The 22,926-nt window shown below is 40.6% G+C and overlaps 1 protein-coding gene across 3 annotated transcripts in view; it reads left to right on the top strand.

Moving 5' to 3' along the window:
* The window catches only part of SVEP1 (sushi, von Willebrand factor type A, EGF and pentraxin domain containing 1), a 131,992-nt gene that overhangs the window by 39,930 nt on the left and 69,136 nt on the right, over nucleotides 1-22,926 (top strand). For all 3 annotated transcript variants that reach the window (XM_021380246.1, XM_021380247.1, XM_021380248.1), the window contains exons 4-9: nucleotides 9,661-9,819; nucleotides 10,056-10,235; nucleotides 13,525-13,704; nucleotides 18,177-18,374; nucleotides 20,756-20,874; nucleotides 22,313-22,442. In XM_021380246.1, the coding sequence (XP_021235921.1) occupies nucleotides 9,661-9,819; nucleotides 10,056-10,235; nucleotides 13,525-13,704; nucleotides 18,177-18,374; nucleotides 20,756-20,874; nucleotides 22,313-22,442 (966 nt within the window). The remainder of the gene's footprint in view (nucleotides 1-9,660; nucleotides 9,820-10,055; nucleotides 10,236-13,524; nucleotides 13,705-18,176; nucleotides 18,375-20,755; nucleotides 20,875-22,312; nucleotides 22,443-22,926) is intronic.

Raw genomic sequence — 22,926 nt, 5'->3', positions numbered from 1 at the left:
GAAGCCTACTTGGGAGTGCAGTATTGATTTTTTTATGTCTTTAAACTCAATGAAAAAGTTTGAATCAACTTGTCCTTTCCCTATTTATGATATGTAAAAGTAGCTGAACTTAGGACTTGATTCAGCCCATTCCCTCAGTGAAAGGAAATCTATAAATCTAATAGAGAAGGAGCAAAATACATCATATGATAACAGAGAAGATGTCTACCTTGCTGAAGTGCTGATCATATGGCTATGAGAAGGGATACTTAAGAAACACTGACAAAGAGCAGATGGATGAACAGGTTCAGTGCTGTCTAAAATTAATGCAGAGCATATGCCAGGAGGCATTAAAGAGTTGGAGAACATGGTGGGACTTATTAGAAATCCTTCTCTGATCCATACACTTAATGGTAAGCACAAGGTTTTTCTTTTGCAGTCTTTATACAAGTCATACATGTCAAGTGTTTAACTGAAGCCACTTCCTCACATATTTCTTGTAATCCTAGCATGCTCCTCGCTCATGTTTTTTATGACACCATACATGTTGCATACTAGAGAAAAGAGGATTAAAGTATCTGCCAAAGATTTAATTTTTTTTTCTCTTCAGCTTTGCAAATGCATTTCATGGGCACGAAGTGCCTGTTTTGACATATCTGCCATATACTGCCACATAAGAGATTAAAAAAAAAAAAAAAAACTCTTCCCACATACATAACTTAAATGTGACAGCAAAAGCTTCAACTCTTTGAGAAGCAGGGTTAAAGATCTCTCTTCAAATATCTGAAAGGTGATTGCAGTGAGAGCGGGGTTGGTCTCTTTTCACAGGTGGCAGGTGACAGGACAAGGGGAGACAGCCTCAAGTTGTGCCAGGGGAGGTTTAGGTTGGATATCAGGAAAAACTTCTTTCTGGAAAGGGTTGTTAAGCACTGGAACAGGCTCCCCAGGCAGGTGATGGAGTCACCATCCCTGAATGCATTTAAAAACTGTTCGGATGTGGTGCTCAGGGACATGATTTAGCAGTGGGTTGTTAGGGTAGTATGATTAGGTTGCAGTTGAACTTGATGATCCTTAAGGTCTATTCCAACATGAGCAATTCTGTGATTCTATGATTCTGTGATCTTTATGTGTAGGTCCAAGGAGGTATATTTCAGTGTATGGTGTAGTCTGTTTTTCTGCATGAGGGTTCAGTGAGATGGGGCCTCAATTGCTCTGCTGCAGCAGCAAGTGGGAAAGCATCAGAAAACATCCCCAAGCCAACTGGTGCCATTGATTTGGCAGAAGGAAGGCATGCCATCCAGAGAGACCTTGATAAACTTGAAAGGTGGGCCCTTATGAACATAATGGGGTTCAACAAAGTAGAGTGCAAGGGTTTGCACTTGGGTTGAGGTAATTCCAGGTAAATACACAAACAGGGAGAAGGATTCCTTGAGAGTAGCCCTGCTGAGAAGGACTTGGGGTCCTAGTTGATGAAAAACTGAACATGAACCAGCAGCGTGTGCTTGTAGCCCACAAGGCCATTGGTATCCTGGGCTGCATCAGAAGAGAGGTGGCCAGCAGGGCAAAGGAGGTGTTTGTCTCTCTCTCCTCTGCTTCATAAGGCCCCATTTGGTGTATTGTGTCCTAGTCTGGGGCTGCTAACGCAGGAAAGATGTGGAGCTTTTGGAGAGGGTCAGAGGAGAGTCACAAAGATGATCAAAGGGCTGGAGCACCACTCCTGTGTAGACAGGCAGAAGGAGTTGGGCCTGTTCAATCTGGAGAAGAGAAGGCTGTGGAGATTCCTCATCATGGCCTTCCAATATTTAAAAGATTATGAACGGGAGGGAAATGAACTTCTTAGATAGATAGTGATAGGACATTGTGAAATGATTTTAAACTAAAGGAGGGAAGATTTAGATAAGATGTCAGTGGGAGGTTTTTCACTGAGTGAGTGGTGAGGAACTGGCACAGGCTGCCCAGAGAGGCTGTGGATGTCATGTCCCTAGAAGTGCTCAAGGCCAGGTTGGATGGGATCCTGTGCAACCTGATCTAGTACTTGATCCAGTGGCTGGCAATTGTGCCTGCTGCAGGGAGGGTGGAACTTGACGATCCCTGAAATCCCTTCCAGCCCAAACCATTATGTGATTCTGTGAAGTCTGGTGTGAAATGGGAATTTATATTCTCTCTGTGAAGGTTGAATTGCAGTCCAAAGCAGCCACTTCCTTCATTTTCCACTTTAAGCTGACACCGTGTATGTTTTATTTCGCAAGCCATTGTCATGGGACATATGGCCCTTCATTCTCTTTGCTTCTTCTAAAAGAGGGTGTGCCTGGGCCCTAGGCAAATCGGACTACACAGCACTTTGTCATGATGAGAGATAAAGGTATCAGTGTTGAAAGATTCAACATATGATAGTATACTTTTTAAAATTCTTTATACTGGCTTCCTTCTGAAAGTTTAGACTTCTATTTAGTAAAATAACAAAGCTGAATAGGGAGGCCCATTCATGGTGCCCAATTTAAAACACAAATAATGGCAAATTCCACCACAAGCACTCGTTTCACACACATTAAAGTCAGGGAGACATCTTTTCTAATTTTCATATTTATTTTGATGTTGCCAAGGCACAAGAATCTTAAATTCAGTAAAGCAGAGAGAGATAACCCACACCTTCAAGCTGTAGTTCTCCTCCAAAGTCGTAAATGTGAGTTAATTTGCGTTTTGGTTCTCCTGATGTTGTGGACTGTAATTCAAAGTAATTCTAGGCACGTACTAGATATTTGCTATTACTTCTAATGAGAATAAAAATGCAAGACCTTGCTTGCCAGGTCAAAGATCCACATAACCAAAAATCTCCTCTCCACGTATTTTCAGTAAAAAAAGACTGAGGCAACAGGATAGGAATCAAATACAAACGTCCAGTGATAATTGTTGAGAGATTATGTGACATATGATTTTATCATTTTTCATAGATGATGGCAAGCCAACACTGGAATAGATGTTCATGAAATAACCTGACTCTGGTACAGATTTGTTACATTGAAGGCATTTCCATAAAATCAGTGTCATAAAAGTAATTGCAGGGTATAAAACCAATTTAATTAAGAGGAGAACTAGACTTTTTTCATTTACAAAGTTTGAAGATTGAGTTAAATACGTTTCTGTATTTGTGATTTGCATCTAAGTATTATTTCATTTAAGCTTTACACATACAGGGAAAAATGAGAACTACAGACTACAGTCAGCACCATAGCAGTGTACAAATGGAGCTCAGGTTGATGCAGGAGAGAGCAGGATATTGCTTAACTGATTCCTGCCATATCCTCTGGAGATAAACCTTTAATCATATCCTTCATTAGCATCAGCTCTGGAAAGAACAGCTCGTGCTAGAGATTACTGACTAAATGTAGTTAGTGGGAGAAATTAGGAATTGAAAGAAATGGGAAATCCCTCGAATTAATCTTTGAAATATGTGGAGTTCATCTCTCTCTCACACCGGGTTAAATCAAGAATAATTCCATTTCAGTGACTTAGATATATAAGTGTAATCGGAGAAGAAATTGAGCTGGCCTGCACTCACAGGATTTAAAAAGATTTGCATTTTTAGGCAGAATTATTTGCCTTTAAAATTTGCACTCATACATTCAGGGGAAGAATACAGATCTCCTTCAGTCCCAGCTGTAGTCTTCATGCCATTCATTACCAGTTGGCTTAAGTTTGCCCACTGTATTAATATTTTCAGTTTAAAGCCAAACAGGATAATGCATGTTAAGTGATCGGTAAAATCTCTGAAACATAGTTTGTTTTATGTTGTTGTTTTTACAGCACGAAATTCTTGCTTGAAGATTAGAATATCAGGCTGGTCATTATTATATGCAGGCAGAGCAGAATTCATATTAATTTGAAATTCTCTCTTCTGTTTTTTTTTTTTTTTTGTAGATTTCGCTAACTTTCCACATCCATTGTTCAGCTTTAGGCAGTGTTTTCACCTATATTTATGCTGTCCATGCATATGCATTGACTGAAGTGTTTTTGTTCCTATCCTGTGTCATATTTGCTTTCTGCTAATTCTCTTCTACATGCAGCTTAATATATTTCTTGTTAGATATGTAGGAAAGTATGTTCCATTGTTAGCTTGAGAAGGCATCATGCCCTGTAGTATTCGAAGCCAGAAGAAGCATGCTGGATTACTATTTTTTTTCCTTTTCAGTTAATTGTATACCCCAGGAGAGTTTAACTGAGGAGGATAGTGCAGGAGGCATGCTGAAGTAAGCACGTATTATTTCACTCTTGTTTCCTATTAGAAGATGAATACACTGTCAGTACCTTGGACACTAGAATCTGAATGAGTATCATTGGTGAATATTCACCATTTTATGAAAGCAAGTTGCTATTGATGGCAGCTTCAATGTGAGCGATCTTTGTATGCTTGGAAAGTTTAGGACCTGTGCTTATTTGAGTTATCACACTAATCCCTGCTACTAGGGATACTAGGATAGCAAATTCATTCCTGTTAAAAAAAAAAAAAAAAAACCTAATCCCCTGGCATGACTCATTAAACAAAAGACATTTTCCTACTCCTTACCTTTATTCTTGAGAACTAACAATGTGATTCCTATATAGGTAATATTTAGGTCATTTATTGAGAAGATCGTGCATGGAAATGTGCACATTTGATGAGTATCCTTTCTCTTTAAAGGCTGATACTGTTAAAATCACTTCCCTATTTTTAAAATTTCTGGGGGTTTTTTTTGTTTCTCTTGAAAGTGTCACATTTACAGATCTACTGGGGCTTGTCCACACCCTGTTTTTAGCCTTCTTCCACAGATGTGGAAAGTGTTCCACCACTTCGGTTTTCAAGGGGAAGCAATCTTTGAAAAAAAATTGTTTTTACAAATTAATGCTGGAGAAAATGATCTCTCCCTGCAGGTAGCTTGTGTGGGTATAGAAGGCATATCAGTGAGAGCAGAATGGTGATCCGAATTTTGCAGAATTTGGCACATCTTGATTCTCAGAAGAGTCCTCAGAGAGGCATGTGCGATCAGTCATGGCTGGTCTTCTTCAGATGGGTTTTTCTCTTGCTTGTGAATGCATTATTGTGTATGGACTTGGGCCATGCTTCTGTGCTGTCAGTAAGGAGGGCATGGGTCTTCAGGCTGGCTGAATCAGGCATGGGCAAGTCCTGTCTGCAGGAAGCAGCTGAACTTCTGATATTCCACAGCTGACTGTGTGTGGTTTTAGCTTAAGCTCAGGCCAGACTAACTTTTGTGGCTTTGATGGAAGTGCATGAAATGCATACAGGTCAGAGTGCCTGTGCTCTGTTCTTAAACCATTTCTTGGCATTGTAAAATAACTGCCGATTACACACTTGGAAATAGCTCTGTAAGCAAGTATTATGTTGTGGAAGTTTTGAACATAGCTCATGTGGAGTTTGCTAGCTGAAGGGGAGATGTGGGATCAATGAACAATTTAGGGTATGAGGCTTGGAGAAAACTCTACATAACAAGCCAAGGTAAGATATAGTTCAGCTTTTCTAAAATGCAGTAGCAAGCAGTTTGAAGCATTAGAAATTGAATCAGGGCCTTTGAGGAATGCATCTTTCCCAGTACAGACCTTAATAACCACTTCAACAGTATTATTTACCTCCTGCATCTTCGTTGGTAAGAGCTAATTCCAAGTGTAATTTCAGAATGAACAATTTGTGTCAAAGCCAGTCTGACTCAAAATTATAAGCAGATTGCTGGCTTTGTTTTTTAAAAGTGCCCATGCTGTAGCATGGGTACCTATTTTCATCGTATAGTTCTCCAAACAGAATTAGAATAGAGCTGCTGCTTTGTCATCTGGGATGACCTGAAATGCAAGAAGACTTCTGCTCAAAAGAGAGGAAGGAAACAGTAACTGTCCAAGAGGCATATCTTCAATTGGAAAAGTGGGTAAAACATAGGAAGGAGATTTTTTTTTTTCAAAATGCTTTCCCAAAAGTCCCAAATGAAAAAATGAAAAGTTCCCAGCTCTAATTCTGATTAGATACTTTTGCCCTATTTGCCTCCATTTCATTTGCACATACACCATCTATTGCTTAGGAGTTTTCATTGTCTTTTTAAAAGTGTATGCGTGTAGGTTGAAGCCAATCTACAATGCCCAACATTACCTCTTAACGGGTAACCATTTTGATTGCTTTCTTCAAAATAAAATTACAAATTTTTCTGAAAATGAGACAGAAATATTATCTCTGGAAGCCATTCAAGACAGTGCTTTTCTTGGAAAGAAGTGCTAACTTTTCATACAGGTTGATTTTTAAAGGCCATAAGATTTGACTTTGGAAAATTAAGTATCGCTTGGCAAGTCACAGAAGAAGAGGCTAGGGTTTCCTTTGTGTTTTTTTGGAGCGGGGGAGGTAGGTTTTTTCAGTTGCCAAGGGAGCAGGAAACTGTTTTATCTTACTGCATAAGGTGGAAAACCAGAGGGCATTTATGATTGGTCTCAGTAAACTGAGAGCAGCAAAGCCAAGCTGTCCTTTGCCCTGTACAGGTCTCTGTACCATGCAGAGCTACATCAGATGGTACAGAGTTACTGTGCTGAGGGCAGGAAATGAGGGGCTGGTTTACTTGCAGTCTGCATGGGAAAGTATGACCATTAGAAAAGTGTACTGATAATAAAAAATCTATTGTATAATTTACTCAAAATACTTGCTAAGCTTTCATAGAGTTATTAAGGTTGGGAAGGACCTCTAAAATGATCCTTAGCACCACATTACATGTTTCTCAAACAGCTCTGGGAACTGTGACTCAACACACCTCCCTCAGCATCCCATTCCAGTGCCTCACCATTCTTTCAGGGAACAAAATTTTCCTGATATCCAACCAGAACCTCCACTGGTGCTACTTGAGGCCATTTCCTCTCATCCTATTGCTAGTTTCCCAGGGGAAGAGACTGACCAGCACCTCACCACAACCTCCTTTCAGGGTGTTCTAGAGGGCAGTAAGGTCTCTCCTGAGGCTCGTCTTCACCAAACTGAACAATCCCACTTGTGCTCCAGTGCTGTCAGCAACTTCATTGCCCTTATCTGGGCATGCTCCACAGCCTCAATGTCTTTCTTGTAGTGAGAGGCCCAAAACTGAACACAGTACTCAAGATACATCCTCGCCAGAGATGAGTTCACAGGGATGGTCACCTCCCTGCTTCTGCTGGCTGCGCTCTTTATGATATAAGCCAGGATGCCATTGGCCTTCTTGGCCACGTAAGCACACACCTGGCTCATATTTAGCCAAATGTCTATCAGCACCCCCAGGTCCTTTTCCTCAATACAGTCTTCAAGTCGCTCTGTCCCAAGCCTGTAGTGTTGCCTGAGGTTGTTGTGACCAAAGAAAGCGTAGGACTTGGCACTTGATCTTGCTGAACTTCACCCCATTGGCCTCAGTCCTGCTATGCAGCCTGTCTAGATCCCTCTGTAGGGCCTTCCTCCCCTCAGGCAAGTCAACACTTCCTCCCAACTTAGTGTCATCTGCTTACTTACTGAGGGTGCACTCAATTCCCTCATCCAGATTGTCAGTAAAGATATTAAATAGGATGGGCCCCAGTACCAACCCCTGGGGAACACCACTTGTGACCAGATGCCAGCTGGATTTAACTCCATTCACCATCACTCTCTGGGCCTGGCCCTCCAGACAGTTCTTCACCCAGTGAAGTGTGTACCTGTCCAAGGCACAGGCTGCCAGCTTCCCCAGGAGAATAGTGCAGGAGACAGTGTCAAAGGCTTTGCTGAAGTCTTGATAGACTACATCAGCAGCCTTTCCCTCATCTGCTGTGCCGGTCACTCAGTCATAGTAAGATCACATTGGTCAAACAGAACCTGCCTTTTGGGAACCCATGCTGTCTGGGCCTGATTCCCTGCCTGTCCCGCAGCTGCCATGTGGTGTCACTCAGGATGATCTGTTCCACAGCCTTCCCTGGTACGAAGGTCAGGCTGACAGGCCTGTAGTTCCCTGAATCCTCCTTATGACCCTTCTTCTAGGAGGAAGACACACTAGCCAGCCTCCCATCCTCTAGGACTTCTCTGTTTTACCAGGAATGCTGGTATATGATGGAAAGTGGCTTGGCAGTCACCTCCGCCAGCTCCCTTACGTGGATCCCATCTGGCCCTATGGACTTGTGACAGTCTAGATGGAGTAGAAGGCCTCTAACTTTCTGTCAGCGGTTTACAGGCAGGTTCGGCCCGATTCCATGACTAATGGGGCAGGGGACCCATGGACCCACACCCTGGGAAAGGGAAAAGGGAAAAACATTAGGGAGATGGACCTGAAAACAAAACAGCAGCAACGGTCTGAGGAGAAACAAACTAATTTACTAAATAAGATGTCAGAATGCAAAATAACACGATATAATACAATATAATTAAAATTGAAGTTAATAAATAAAATGAGCGAGAGTGTCCAAACACCAAAAAGGCGTTATTCTAATGCTGGCGGTGAGACGCTGCCAAGAAGAGCAGGAGGGGAGCGGGAGCAAAAGGGAACATCTTGTGGTATGCGAACAGTTTTTATCTTTCCCTCTGAATTGAAAATGGTAACAGAACAACGCAAAGTCCGGGAAATGTATTTCTTCTCTTCTGAGAACCAGGTACCCGGAACTATCCACTATCCATGGAACTGGAGCATTAACTCTTTAACTCCCAGTGCACTACATGATGTTAGGATGTGGAATACTGATAACAAAAATCATAAAACCATGACACTTTCTCCACCTGAATCGTGGGTTTATTCTGCTCTCCATCCCAGACTTTAAGGTCAAGGGGTAGAGTACCTTAGGATAACTAGTCTCCTTTGCATCAGGAGGTATATTTTTCAGCAGCAGAACCTCTGAGTTCTGTTTCAGGTGACAGTCTGATGAATTAATACTTTATCAGCCCTTGGTGATAAGTCCCCCCTGTTCTCTGATCAGCTTTGTGAAATAAATGAGGATAATTGTTGTAGATTCTTGAAGAACAGAATTAAAAGTAGAGGGAGAGATTAGCTCAGACTTATCCAACCTTTGTGAAGTTCTCAGATCAGAGGTCACTTTTCCCTATCCTTTCCCCTGCCTCTGAAGATAGATAAATGATGCATCTCTTTAAGACTTGTGCATGCCCATACACAGAGTTACAGATGTTAAATGGGATGTAAATGACTGCCAAAGCTGCCAGGAGCAGTTAGTTTCATTAATTGCTTCATTGTTTGTGGTTCATACACTACAGAAAGCATGGCGTGTTGTTCATCTATAAATCATAATGTGTAAATCAAGAGCACGGGGTTTTGTGAGCTTCTTTTGCTGTCTTGGCGCTAAGAATCTGTGTGCATTAAACTTTGTGGTAGTTCTGAATGAATTTTATCTGAATTAATTTGGTACAGCTGTAAATCAATGTCTTCAAAAGGTCAGTGAAGGTCTGACTTGTCTTCTGGGATTGGGTATTGTTTGAAGAGGGTAATTCATGGACTTCATTGCAGTCCTCAAGCTAATGCTGGAGAGACCTTCGGGGAGTGGGGTTTAGTTCACCCTATACAACTCTGCAAGTACTATAAGAAGATAACGTTCCTGCCTTAAGTGACACTGACTGTATGAGGAAGAATGGAAGAATGTAAAACATGTAAAGCAACATACTTGAAGTGATGCTAACTGTGAAATGCAATATCCTGAAACCCTTTCCTTGTTTGTTTTGCTCAACAGCTTGTCCACCAGGAACATACAAGCCTGACAGTTCACCAGGTGGAATAAGCACTTGCATCTCATGTCCTGATGAGAATCATACTTCTCCACCAGGAAGTACTTCCATTGAGGACTGTGCATGCCAGGAGGGATATCGTGCTGTAGGCCAAACTTGTGAAGGTAAGTGTTTCTGGTCAGAAATTAAATTTAATTAAACAATGCAGTGCTGGGACAGTTCCATTATTCATCTTTGCATGGTGAAAGACAAATTGCATGCAAGATTTTATGTATCATTCCAATGCAGCAAAACTACTAAGATGGAAGTGGAGTTGGAAATGAAAAATACTGCTTTCCTTCAGTAGACTTTTACACTCCAGCTGGTGTCATAACTCTGTTGTGGTTGTTTAATTATTTAGTTGTTCACTGCCCTGAATTGAAGCCCCCTGAAAATGGTTACTTTGTCCAGAATGTCTGCAACAATTACTTCAATGCTGCCTGTGGGATCCGATGCAAAGCAGGATTTGATCTGGTGGGAAGCAGCATCCGACTTTGTCAGCCAAATGGCCAGTGGTCTGGATCAGAGGCTACTTGCAGAGGTATGGATGTGGGCTTGCAAAGTCTTCTCCTGCAGGGTTAGTTTATTCTTAACAGTGGTTTCTCTGCTCATTACGTAGTAGACTGTGCAGATCTGCATCTTTTACCTCTTAGGTTAAAGAATGTTCTAAATGCCAAGTTCCACCCCAGTCATTCTGCTTACCTCCTTTCTGCTGGGTGTGGGTGTATGTGATTTTCCTTTAGCTGGGAATTTGTCTGAAAAGTGAGGGAAATTCTGCCTTGAGATTTTGTCTTTGGAGTGCTGGAAGGGTGTATTTTTGCCTTTCTTGTGCCTCTCCATCATCCTGAAGACTTCCCATTAAATACATTAAGAAATCCTACCTTTACATGTGCTGGATCTGCTCGTCTCCATTCACTCAGAGTATAAAAGGGAGTGAGATCAAAGCCGCAGTTTATAGCTGCCTTGTTAATCCCAGGAGTGTTTTGTCGCATAAATTAGGAAGGGACAATCCCTTGGCACTGCTTTGAATTTTGACATTAAATGTTCCTCAATTGCTAGCTAAAATCTGCTGTGCTATTGGAAAGCAGTTAATGCAGTCGTGTTTTGCGATTAACTGTGACCCGTGAAAAAAAGCCCTACAAAGTGTGTATTTAATCCAGAAAAAAATGTCTTAGGAGAAAACACAGAGCAAGCAGAATATGCTTTTGTTGTTGTTTCACTGACATTATGGAAATATTTATTGATCCTGGAAAATGCTTAATTGACAAGATCGGTTTGCATTTAAGACGTGAAACCACGACCAGAATAACATGGGCTCAGCTCCCAGTTTTCACCAGGGGCATACTGAAATACCAAAGAAATCTGAGCCCTGAAACACCAAGGAGACAGGAGCACTGCAGTTACAGTGTCTTATCAGAAGAGATGACTAGATTTAATAGGTGATGGAAAGGAGTTGGGGAGCACGTTCCCTATAGACATTAACATTGTCGACTTCCTCCTCAGTGCTCGAAATTCATTCAGGCTTCATCAATAATAACCACAGCTTGGTAGTACCTGCTTCCTCTAGAAAGGCTTCCGTGGAAGCAATAAAAGAGAAAGCCTCTTCTGTATAAAGCATGTATGATTCAGCTATTAAATGTCTTTCTTATTCACTGCAATGCAGTTAGGATACAGCTTTTTAGAAGGCTGCTCAAAAGCTCTCATTGTCACCTGCAAGATGAAAGTCTCAAGATCTTTTTTATTCTCTTGAATGCACTTTCTGGTGAGCTCTGTACATCCGTGCATGAGAGGAGTAATATTTTCAAAGTGTGAACATGAAACAGTGATAATAGAAGGATGTGTCAGATGCATCTGAGTGGCTTTTTTTTTTTTTTCATATCCAAGGTACCTACATTTTGCTGCACTTGGGTGCCCCTATAGCTTTATCAAAAGACATAATTTCCTGGTGTATTTTTGTAGTGTTGAGGAGTTTGTAGCTATTACCATTTGTACAGATGATTTCATTTGAAAGAGTGCTCAGTATATCTGCCTGTTTATTAGTTTGAAGGGGGTTATCATCTATTATCTATCAGTCCACATGCATGTCTAGTTGGAGGCATGTCCTGCATCATCAGTATAAACAGTAAACAACTACTGGGAGGAGGAGAGAAAGTTGCCAACTTGGCTTACTTTCAGTTGCATTTGGAGATTGTGGTTTGCCTCCTACCAAGCAGCAGCAAGGATGGTTTTCTTGGTAAAATCTGTATTCTGAGAAGACAGAGAAGTCATCCACAGCTGTGAAGTCGTACATCATCAGAGCTTGTCCACCGCATGCAAGTCAACAGAAGCTGTGGAAACAGTCCTGGGAAAACAACAGTTTAGGGAGCTGCAGCCTTCTTGACTATATTTTTGAGTAGTCACATTGTTTGCCCTTGTGTATGTTTTTCTCCCACTGAAGACTTCTGAACATACTGACCAGTACCCACTGGCTTTGGCTGAGAACAGTTTTCAGTGATATATGTTTTCCACAGGATTTGGAAAATCAGCAGCTGCTTAGGGAAGAGAGGTTTGAATTCCTGAGGAAAAAGATGCAGTAGGACCCCAGCAGGCATCTACGCATCTCAGCTTGTTGTCACCATGTCAACATGTATATGTCATCATCACATAAATCTGTACAGCTTAGGTGTTTGACAGAGATGGACCCAAATCCAGGCAGGATGTACGCCAAGAGGGTTGCAAGGGAACAAAATGAGAAGTGTAGGATACTGGCTGAAGAGGAGAAGGGCTGGAGGCCCTGCATAAAAACAAGGTCTTATTAGAAGAGCTTAAAGACGGTGAAACAAAGGAGATAAATTAAAGCATTACCAGCTACTATTTATTATTATTATTATTATCTTTCACCTGTTCAGGGATTAATCTGCAATGCAACATTGCGTTAAACTGCAGCACCAGGATTCAGTAACAAATTCATAAGACAATCTGAGGATCACTTGTCATACCCCACTTCCTCCTCTGCGCGCATACCCTGCACAGTATGGCCTTCTCCGTGGTGTGGTGCTGCTTGCAGTGTTTGGAAGCTGTGGCAGGAGAAAGGCCTCTCTGCAGGGCAGCAGCCAGGGCTGCTCCGCTGGGAGCCCCACACCAGAAGAGGTCTGTTTTGTCTCAGCAGCAGCCTAAGTTGTGGCTTTTCTTCTCTCATGGTCCTGCTGACCATGAATACCTTGTCTTCCTTCTTCCTCTCTCTCTGTCTTACCATGAAGCATGTCCACTAGTCTGATGTTTGGAGTCTGACACTTATTTGTGCCTGCATCAATAAACTCAGCAGTGCCAGAGCATGTTCCCAAGCCAGTCTTTTGCAATATTAAACTCTTAGCCTCTTCTCTGACGTGCCTTCAGTCCATACTAGACAGCCAGTTAGAAATTTCCCGAACTCTCAGGCATGGCTGAGGAATTAGAACCATCTGAAGACCCAAATTTTTCCATAGGATTGCATTTGCATGCAGCCATATCATCTTGAAGGCTTGTAGACTTCACTGTCACAAGTTGCACAGTGCTAAATGTCCGAAGGCTGGGAACTTTTCTGAGCACAGTTAAACTACTAGCCTTATGTCAGAATTCAGGTCAGTATGTGCCTAACCTCATATGTGCTAAGACTCTCCTTCAAGAAAAGCAAGGCATTAATCCTTTGAAAAACTTAGCCTTCTTCCAGCCCTGTTCTGTAAATCTGTTCCAGCTACTGTAGTAAGTGTACAATCCAGTACCTGTCCAGTCCCGTAAAACCTGAATGGGCTACAGTTGCTCCCCAGATTCTCAGCGCTGCCGAGTGAACTGATGTTTTTTTCCCTTTGCAGTTCGAACATGTCCCAAGCTTTGGGCTCCTGAGAATGGACACATTAATTGTTCAACAGCTGATATCTCCTATAAGACAGAATGTTTTGTGACCTGCAATGAAGGCTATGAACTACAAGGAAATGCCAAACTGACCTGCCAGGGAACCTCACAGTGGGATTCAAAGGAGCCCAAGTGCGTGGGTAGGTATCTGATCACAGTCTGTTCATGTCAGAATGCAGCCTTTCCTGACATGCTGTTACATGTGAGAAACACTATCAATTTTAGTATCTGATGAAGCCTAGATGATAAGAATGAGAATTAGTTTATGAATGTTTCATACTAGTCTTAAAGCTGGGGAGGAGCAAAAGGATTTTTAAATGGAGTAAATGGACAAATTAACATTGAAATTCAGCACAGGCAATCAATAACCGAAGGTGTTAGATCTGATGGTTCATTGTCCCATAATATATTGTAGGAAACGCACATCTTGTAAGCTTACAATACAGATTAAATGTGAGCAGAAATTTGAGTTACCCTCTTGAAGCTAACAATGGTCTCCAACCAAAGACTTAAAGTATGCTAGCCAGGGATTGCTGGTGCCAAGTAGGGTTGTGGCTGCTTAGCTCATGGCAGGAAATAAGGGACATTAGAGACTGAAAACTTCTATTGTGAGGTCTCACCAACTGTGCAGCAGTGGTTGGGTATACATATATTGCTGTCCACTATGTTTTCTGTTACATTTAGAAATAAAGGTTTGTAGATTTCACAAGAAGCCATTTGAGACTACTGACAGGTACCTAATTCATGTAGAAATATAAGAGGAGGAAATAGAGTACTGCAAGAAAAACAACATAAGCTTGAAAGTCCAGCATTCCAGAAACTGATCTGGTACTGAATAAAGTTAGTGGGGAATACGTATCACCTGGGCACAGTTAAGGCAATGCTTTACTGTTCACCTGCAGGCTTGAGAATGTGAACTTTTCATGAGACAAGAACAAATTTGTAACTGTAGATATGTGTTTGAAAATTATCCATAAGTATTAACTTATCAGGAGAGTTCATTAAAAGGTCCTAATCTTTCTTCTGAAGTCAGTGGAAAAACTTCAATTAACTTCAAAAGGAAGAGTCCCTGAAATCCTCTTGGAAGGTTATAATTGGAAGATTAACTATATTCATCAGCTGAATTCATCCTTCCTAGCTTAGTGTTTTGATTATTAAAATCCAGCTCTACCCTGTATCAGATTTCTTCACACCATGCAATTTCACTTCAATTTCTGGATTACCCTAGGCAATGGCTTATTTTTTGCTGAGTCTGAAAATCCAGTATGGGAGTTAGCTTTAGTTGTCCCAGAGGAAAATGTGTGAGCTAGAAGCAGCTCCTGCCATCAAGCTTGTTGAGACTCTTCCCTAGTGAAGACGTGTGGCATTTCATTCTGGGGAGGATACAAATTAAAAAAATCATATTGCATGTTCTCCTCAAAAACATCCTTTGTACATCACTTCTAACTATTATTTGTCATCTGCCAGATGAAAGATAGCAGAAATCCTTCATTATTTAGGCATACGTACTTGGTAATTTATCCATTTCCATCTCTTGTTTGAAAAATGAAGTGAGATTAAGGTTCACTATCTTGCGGTCTCAGGGTACACTCCTAGATGTTTTTCTGAATGCTTTTCAGTTTGAGGGGACACTACTGCAAAGTTTAATGTATTCAAAAGTTAGATCTGTAAGACCATCGTACAACCACCTCCAACCATAACTGCCACTGTGTTGTAACATAATCTGTGTTGCAACATCATTGTATACAGCACTTCTGTGAGGTCTGTTGTCATATGCTGCTTTCTTCAAGAGAGTGGAAGTTAATGCAAGTTTGGCAATTAATGTGTATTTTTAATTCAGATGTTTTTCATGAAAGATGCTGTTTGGAAAGAGTTACTTTTGCATAGGTTACGTTACATTATAAACTGATCAAAACGTAAGTATTTACTAAAAGAGCGTCTTTGTCTATTGTCCGGTTTAAAAAAATATATTTCCACAATCATATTCTGGTGTTTACTTACCCACTGGTGAAAAGTTAATAACCAGCACATTAAAATTAATGAAATTTGCAAGATACCATTCTCCTTGCTTTGTTCAGGCATTCACGAATAAAGGTAAAAATCCAGAGGGCATCCACAGTGTTGATGCCATCTAGTGTTAGAAGGGTTAGTACTGCATAAGTCTAATTGCAGTCAGCCAATTCTTTCCCTGAAATGTGTGTGTAAAAGGGTGGAAGGAAAGAAGCGTGACTTGGTTGGTGGTGTTTTTTTTAGTTACTATGTTAAAGCTCCTCTTAGAATCAGGGAGCATCCTACATTAAAAGTGACCTAAAAAGATTCTACCACTCTGCTCCTCACAGAGCCCAGGCTTCCTGGGTCAGCTTTATCAAATTGTTTAACTGTGCACAGATAAAAAAGCTTTTTTTTTTTCCTAGTAAAAACCTGTGTACTTTTAAAAGATTCCCTAGGGCTGGATACACCAAAGATTATCTGAATGTTTGATGTTTCATTATTTTGCTTTGCTGTGATCTTGCTGGTATACTTGGAAGCATCTTTATCAGGAGGATTATTACCACTTAGCCAGATAATAATTTTTTTCTATTTCTCATGCCTACACCTTTCACAGACCTTTTTCTTCTTGTGCCCTGAAAGCAGCATGCATTGTAAAGCTTTTTGTGTTTTCAAACATTGTTTTTCCCTGTTTCTGCTTTCTGCTATTTGTCAGTATCCTTCCTGTGGTGACCAGCCAAAGGTTAGGTTTTTTTTTCTGATGGAGTTGATCTATATTTCATTGCCAGCAGTATCTGCTAGAAGTGAGTGTGTTAACATTTACAATCTCTGCAACCTCTTGAAATATCTGTTCCAAAACTGCAGCCTGTTGCAGTTACTAATTGCTTAGACTTGAAACATGTTTTCAGTATCGTAAGTTTAAAGGGCAGGAAATACTTAAAATTCTTTGAGTCTTTAAAATTTGTTTCAAGAAGAGCCAGTTTTCAATGACTTGCTGCATATTTTGGAAGAGGAAAGAAAAGGGACATGTTGTGTTTTAATACGAATCACTTCTGTGTCATTAAACCATTGCTAAGAGATGAATAGCACTTTGCCTTCTGTAACTATGGTGAGTTGTTCTTTGTACATGCCCTTTGTGTAGAGACTTGTCTACTTTCTTCAGTAATTAGCACAAGAGTTACAGTTCTTCTCATTTGCTGTAATTAATGAATCATTTTTCTTGGGTGTTTGTCCATTAATTGTTGTAAGAACAATTACTGAAAGTCTGCCTAACTGAATTAATGTGATAAACATTTTTGCCCTGTTTGTTCATGACTGAATATTTGCAGTGGAAATAGCTTTATCTGCTTCACATGGTAAAAACAGCAGCTCAAGAATTGAATGAGGTTTTTGTGACACTTGAACCTGGTTTTGCACACTGTATTTTTTGGAAGTTTACACTTCAGTGCAAATGTTCTTCAGAACTTGTAATAGATTCTAGTAATAAAATAGTTCAAAATCTTGATTTTAAGCCTTAAAGTAATCAGCAGCCCTTCCTAACTTCGGGAGGTATGGTCAGCTGCCATTTATAGTCACCTTGAGTTTTTGCATCTGGGTTTGAACGTATTTAAGACCAAGCGTAGTTTCATTCAATTTGGGGTGCAGTAGGCAAAATCAAATGCCGTGTGCCTAATCTAAAGTGAGCTTATGGCAGGGTTTCCTTTTCTGTCTCTCATTCGTATTTCTTGAGATAACGTAAAAGCTGTACAAAAAGGCAACAAATGCAAGACTGTTACTCCTGTCCATCTCTGAAGATCTGGAAAGCAATGGAATGCTTTCAAAAGCATACATGAAAACTAAAGTTGTCAAAAAAAAAAAAAGGGAGAGAGTAGAATATAGCGAAGCCACAGGAAAAATACAGTGTTTCTGTCCCAGCAAAAAATGTGGGCATGAAGATCATAGAAGCACACAATCTTGGAATGGCTTATGCTGGAAAAGACCTTTAAGACCATCTAGATCCAACCCACCTGCAGTGGACAGGGGTGCCTTCCTCTAGACCCTCTTGCCCAGGGCCTCAACCAACCTGGCCTTGAGTACTTCCAGGGATGGGGCATCCACTGCTTCCCTGGGCAGCTTGTGTCAGGGCCTCATCACCCTCTGAGTAAGGTGTTTCTTCATTATATCTAAACTATATCTCCACTCCTTTAGTTTAAATCCACTGCTGCTTGTCCTATCACTATACTTCCTGATAAAGAGTTCCTCTCCTGCTTTCTTGTAGGCTCTTTTAGATATTGAAAGGCCACAGTGACATCTCCCTGGAGCCTTCTCTTCTCTGGGCTGAGCAGCTCCAACTCTCCCAGTCTGTCTTCACAGGCCAGGTGATCTGATCATCTTTGTGGCTGTCCTCTGGACTTGCTGTAACAGGACCTGATGTCTAGGGGGCTATTTACTTTCATTCAGCACTAGAGTACAAAATTTGAGTGTTTTCTATTGTTTTTATGCACTCACCATGCATGTATACTCTTATGAAGTCTGCGTATTTTATGTTCCCTTAAAGCTGCCATATGGCTTTACTTGCAGATTTGTTTGAATGTATATTTTCATGTATGTCAGTTAAAATGTGTGCCTTACTGCTCTCTTGTAGAAATGCGTTGCCCCATCTTCCAGAAACCAGCAGGTATAACGATTCTCCCTCCAAAATGTGGGCTGGAACCAGCTGTTTTTGGGACTGTGTGCCAACTGAGCTGTCCCCAAGGATTTATCTTATCTGGAGCTAGAGAAGAGCTAAGGTGCATTTCAGCTGGGAGATGGAGTGCAAACATCCAGGATGCCCTGTGTAAAGGTAGAGACCAGCACAAAATCGATTCTGTGTACGCATGCAGGACTGGAGGAAAGTACATAGGAAACAGCTAAATAAAGACAGATTTGAACTGCGGAAAGGATGATTTGAGCAGTCTGTAAGAAGGATTGTCTGTACCACTATAGCTTGGCCCTCATTTATTTGTAGTATGTAATACAAACGTGGAATTCAGAGGTTGCTTGAGTGCTATCTTAGAACTATTCATTGCTGGCGGTCTCTTAAGTCTGTTGTTGGGAAGCTGCCTGCTAAACGGCTTGATGTGAAGATAAATTTGAACTTTCAAAGGAGAAGTGAAAGCTCTTAGCTTAAACATAGCCAGTGTGGAACCCACAGTCCTATTAAAGCAGCAGTTATAAGTAATGCTACTTCTACTGGTTTAGCATAGATTTATTCAAGCCCTGTAGTTTGAGCAGACCTATTAGCCCCAGGTGATACACAGGGTGTAGAGGTATGGTTCTTTTCACTTGGCTCTGAACTGATCACAGCTGTAGACCTGCACAAGAGTAGCAGCCTCACAAGTCAAAACCTAAACTGACTGACGCTGTGCACAGTTTATAGATGAGCAGAAAGTGGTTGTGTGCATTTGAAGGGTTCTGGCATGTTTGCCCACCTCTTCTAGAAATGTAAGGTTATTTATTGTCTTACATACATGCACAATGAGTTGGAATAAATTTGGCTTTGGATCATAGGATGCAAGTGAAAGTGCAGTTTTCCTGGGAATATGCTGTTCACCTCTTCATGAACCATTGTGCTCTTAGAATTAATGCTTCCACCTCACATGGAGGCCTTTACCAGCCCCTGCATGAAAGAACAGTACAGAAAACAGTTATAGCAGTCATCATGCCAAGTCAGTACAGATACTGAGGTGGGAACTTTTTTCTCTGAAGTGACCAGGGGGATTTTATCCTTCCCTTTAAAGATATCATTTCCCACTCTGTGATGTACCACATTGTTTTCCTGAATCTAGTTGTAACCTGTGCCAAACCACAGTTTTTAATTTTTGGTGGGATCCCAGCGCATGGCTACAAGCTAAGTGTTTGGATCAAGATAAAGTAGCATGGCTTGGATTCAAGGTTTTAGATATTACCAGTCCATAAAACTCTAGAGAGAAACCAAGATTCTCTGAATGATATTATTCCCTAGTAAAACTGAATATTTGCCTCTCAATTGCTTTCATTTTTGGTACTTTCTCTATTTTGCTGCCAAAATATTTGGCCAGTTCACACTAGCCGTTTTCTTTCTGACTTATTTATTAGTTTTTCTACAAAATTTCTTTTTTAAATGGAATTTGCCCCAGGCTGAGGACTGTGGTCAGGCAAGTGTGATTCATAACTGGTAGTTATGAAAGGGGTGCACTTCTAGTAAAATTTTCATCAGAATGAGTTCAGAGGAAGACAAAACCACTTGTATTTATTGCTTTGCACTCAATTACAGGAGTTTAATTGCCTGACTTATGTCTTTACTGGAACTATGTAGTAATAAAATTGTAACTGATATCAGTCCAGAGTTGTTTTAAAGCCTCTTGGGCATGGATGAGTTCAGAGCTGAATGCCTTTGTCCTTGTCTCATGAGTCTAAAGCCATTTATCAAAAGATACTACAACAATAAAATAACCTGACCGCAAATGTTTTGAGAGGCCCTGTGCCTGAGAGAAGAAGTACTTTGTCAGAGAAACGTGATACTTCAATGTTGGTGGTGGTTACCCATGTTGTACCACTAGTACTTTCAAACCATCCAGCATTGTCACATATGTCTCAAGAAGAGTCTTAGTCCTATATTGTAGCTTTCAGTAGGCATTTGTTCAAGAACATTTCCAGTCACTGGTGCCAGAAATCTTGTCACTGCTTCTTTCAAGTTGCTGTGCTCCTGGGCATTCGAGATTGACTAATGTCTTGTTCATGGTACATATGTCATGTCATAAATAATCTTTTTTAAGTCACTGATGACAAATGTTTACATCTGCCTATGCCATACGTGTGGGCAAGGAAAGGATAGAAAAACCGCTGCTTCTTAGTGAGTAGGTATGTGTGATGAATAAGTGCATAATAATTACATAACAATTAATTCTCTCTTATTTATGCTTTGTTTTATGGTTGTATGTAGAAACCAGAGTATCACTGTGCTATGTGATGTTCAAAAATACAGCCAAAAGCAATCCTTTCTCCAAGATAATTTACTGTTTATGTATGTGTCTGTAGGCAAGAATAAAAAAGAGGCAGAGATGGAAACTTTGCAGAGGCATGTATATATATTCCAGGAAGTGCCAAAAAAGCAGTGCTTATAACAAATTGAAGTCTAATCATTATAGAGGTTTTGTTTCTTTAATACTATATATAAAAGTAGTTTGTATTTTTCTGAGTCAGATATTGAAGCTCCTCAGATCCACTGTCCAGAAAATATTGAGACTGAGACTCTGGAACATCAAAATTCTGCTAATATCAGCTGGCAGGTCCCAATAGCTGAGGATAACTCTGGAGATGAGGTAAGTTAAAATCTATGCATTTGACTAGGTGCTGTCTTTTTACAGCTAGTCCTTTCAAGTAGTTTTCTGAACCACTAGAATTTGTTTCTTCTAACAAGCTTGAGTAGAAGAAAAGTCTGCTGAGAACTTTTTATATTGAGAATTGAGCATTTTCTGTCCTGTTTAGGGTTACGCAGTCACAGAACACCCTGCATGGTTTTTAAGCGCATAAAATCTCATACATTTAATTTATGTAGTAAAAAGAAGGAATGTGCCCTTGTTTATAAAGTGGAGACAGCTGCTTTAAAAATGAGCTCTTAGAATGGGAAGAAGTTTAATAAATGCTTCTTAGAAGGAAGTAAACCAGTTCATTAATCTAAAAGGCTAGCAAAAGCAGACTGCGATAAGGTAAAATGCACTTCGGCTTCCCAACCAAAAAAGAAAAATGCCATTTTCTTATCCCATGCAACAGTCAGACATATGCCTTTGGGTACTACGTGTATCAGAGGTCTGAAAATGCACATTATAAGGAAAATTTGCTCAAGAGCTGTTTTGTAAGGAGTAATGTAAACCTAGTGGGTCAGGCATTATCAAATTACAGCAACTGACTGCATTATCTTGAGTCAGCAGAAGAGCGTCTGTATGCATTCTCTGAATTTGCTGCAAACACAAAGGAGTTTTTCTCATTTGGAAACTGCGAGCAATGTCTGTAAAAGTGGTTTAAGTTTATACTTTTTGCTGCTGCACAGCCTTGATCAGATACTACCACTCTGCTGACACAGAGTCATTTGCTGACCTGTAGAAATGAGGTGCCTTCACTTTCAGTTGTAGCAGATTTATCAAAGCCACAGTTAAACTGTTTTGCTCATGTGAAGCCAGCTCTCTTAAAGAGAAGTTTCTTAACACAGTTCTGTCCATACAAGAGAGCTGTGGTCCACATGTAGGTGTAATTTACTACAAATGTAGGTTTCTTTTGTGGTGATGGGATGTTTTTATGTGTCTGTGTGTTACTGACATACACAATATGTAGATTTAAACTGGGTATTTGAATGCTCATGACCCATAGCTGTCTTCTCCACACGTTTCCCACATCTGCTGTCCTTGCAGCTGGAGACATGAACTGCAGACAAAGCAGTTTTGAGCTAGCATAGCTTGTGTGCAGTACAGTAAGGCAGACAGAAGTCAGTCTCAGGTTGTTTTAATGCACAGTGCTGTAATGCAGCAGATAGGGTCCAAATCCTGACTGAGTAAACCCTTATTACTAAAAGGAAAGTAATCCTGAGCAGAGAAGACAGGCACTCTGTTGCGAAGTCCACCCTCATTATTTGAAGAGGCTATAAGCATCAAGTAGGAGCAGAATTAACATTAAAGGATACTGCTTTATGCCTGTTTCTTGAATCATGTGTCATGAGTACTAGCCTGTTTTCCCTTTTAAGTAACAATTGTCTTCCTATAAAAGGTCTCAGTGCACGTTACTCCAGCTTTCATACCGCCATATCTTCTCCCAATTGGCGAAGTTGCCATTACATACAGAGCGGTTGATAAATCTGGCAATGAGGCAAGCTGTACATTCAGTGTCAAGGTCATTGGTAAGTGATCTTAGAAATCACTGGGGAGGAGTCTGTCGTGGTTGAAATATTCCTGTTTTGTGCAGAAAGAGACTGTGAATCAGTGTGACCTTTATTGTGTGCTTGGCTAAGCCCAAGAGTAATGTCATCTCCATAAATGCTTGGCTGATCTTGGGCCACAGTTCACACTGTGTGCAATCATTGCTCCCACATTTTCTTGTTTTGTTCTGTCGTTTTATCTGAGTGTTAAGAATCCTCCTTATACTGATAGATGAAATGCTTCTTTGTATTGTCACTTAACTACGTTTATCATATACATCTTTTTTTTCTTATTGAAAAACTATAAGGATTTACTAAGTTCCTGCGCATTGCTGATGCATATCATTGTTCAGGACTTTCTGCCAGACAGTTTGGGTATTCAGCAGTCCTGTTAAACAAGGTTTGCTTTGGAGAAAGCAAGCAGAATGTAGAAATCATGAGTGCAGCTGAAGAATTTTTTTGTGTG

Source organism: Numida meleagris, chromosome Z (genome assembly GCF_002078875.1).
Source record: "Numida meleagris isolate 19003 breed g44 Domestic line chromosome Z, NumMel1.0, whole genome shotgun sequence".
In the NCBI taxonomy this organism is placed as follows: domain Eukaryota; kingdom Metazoa; phylum Chordata; class Aves; order Galliformes; family Numididae; genus Numida; species Numida meleagris.
Note: the sequence above shows the minus strand (reverse complement) of the source record. Positions and strands in the feature narration are given on the sequence as shown.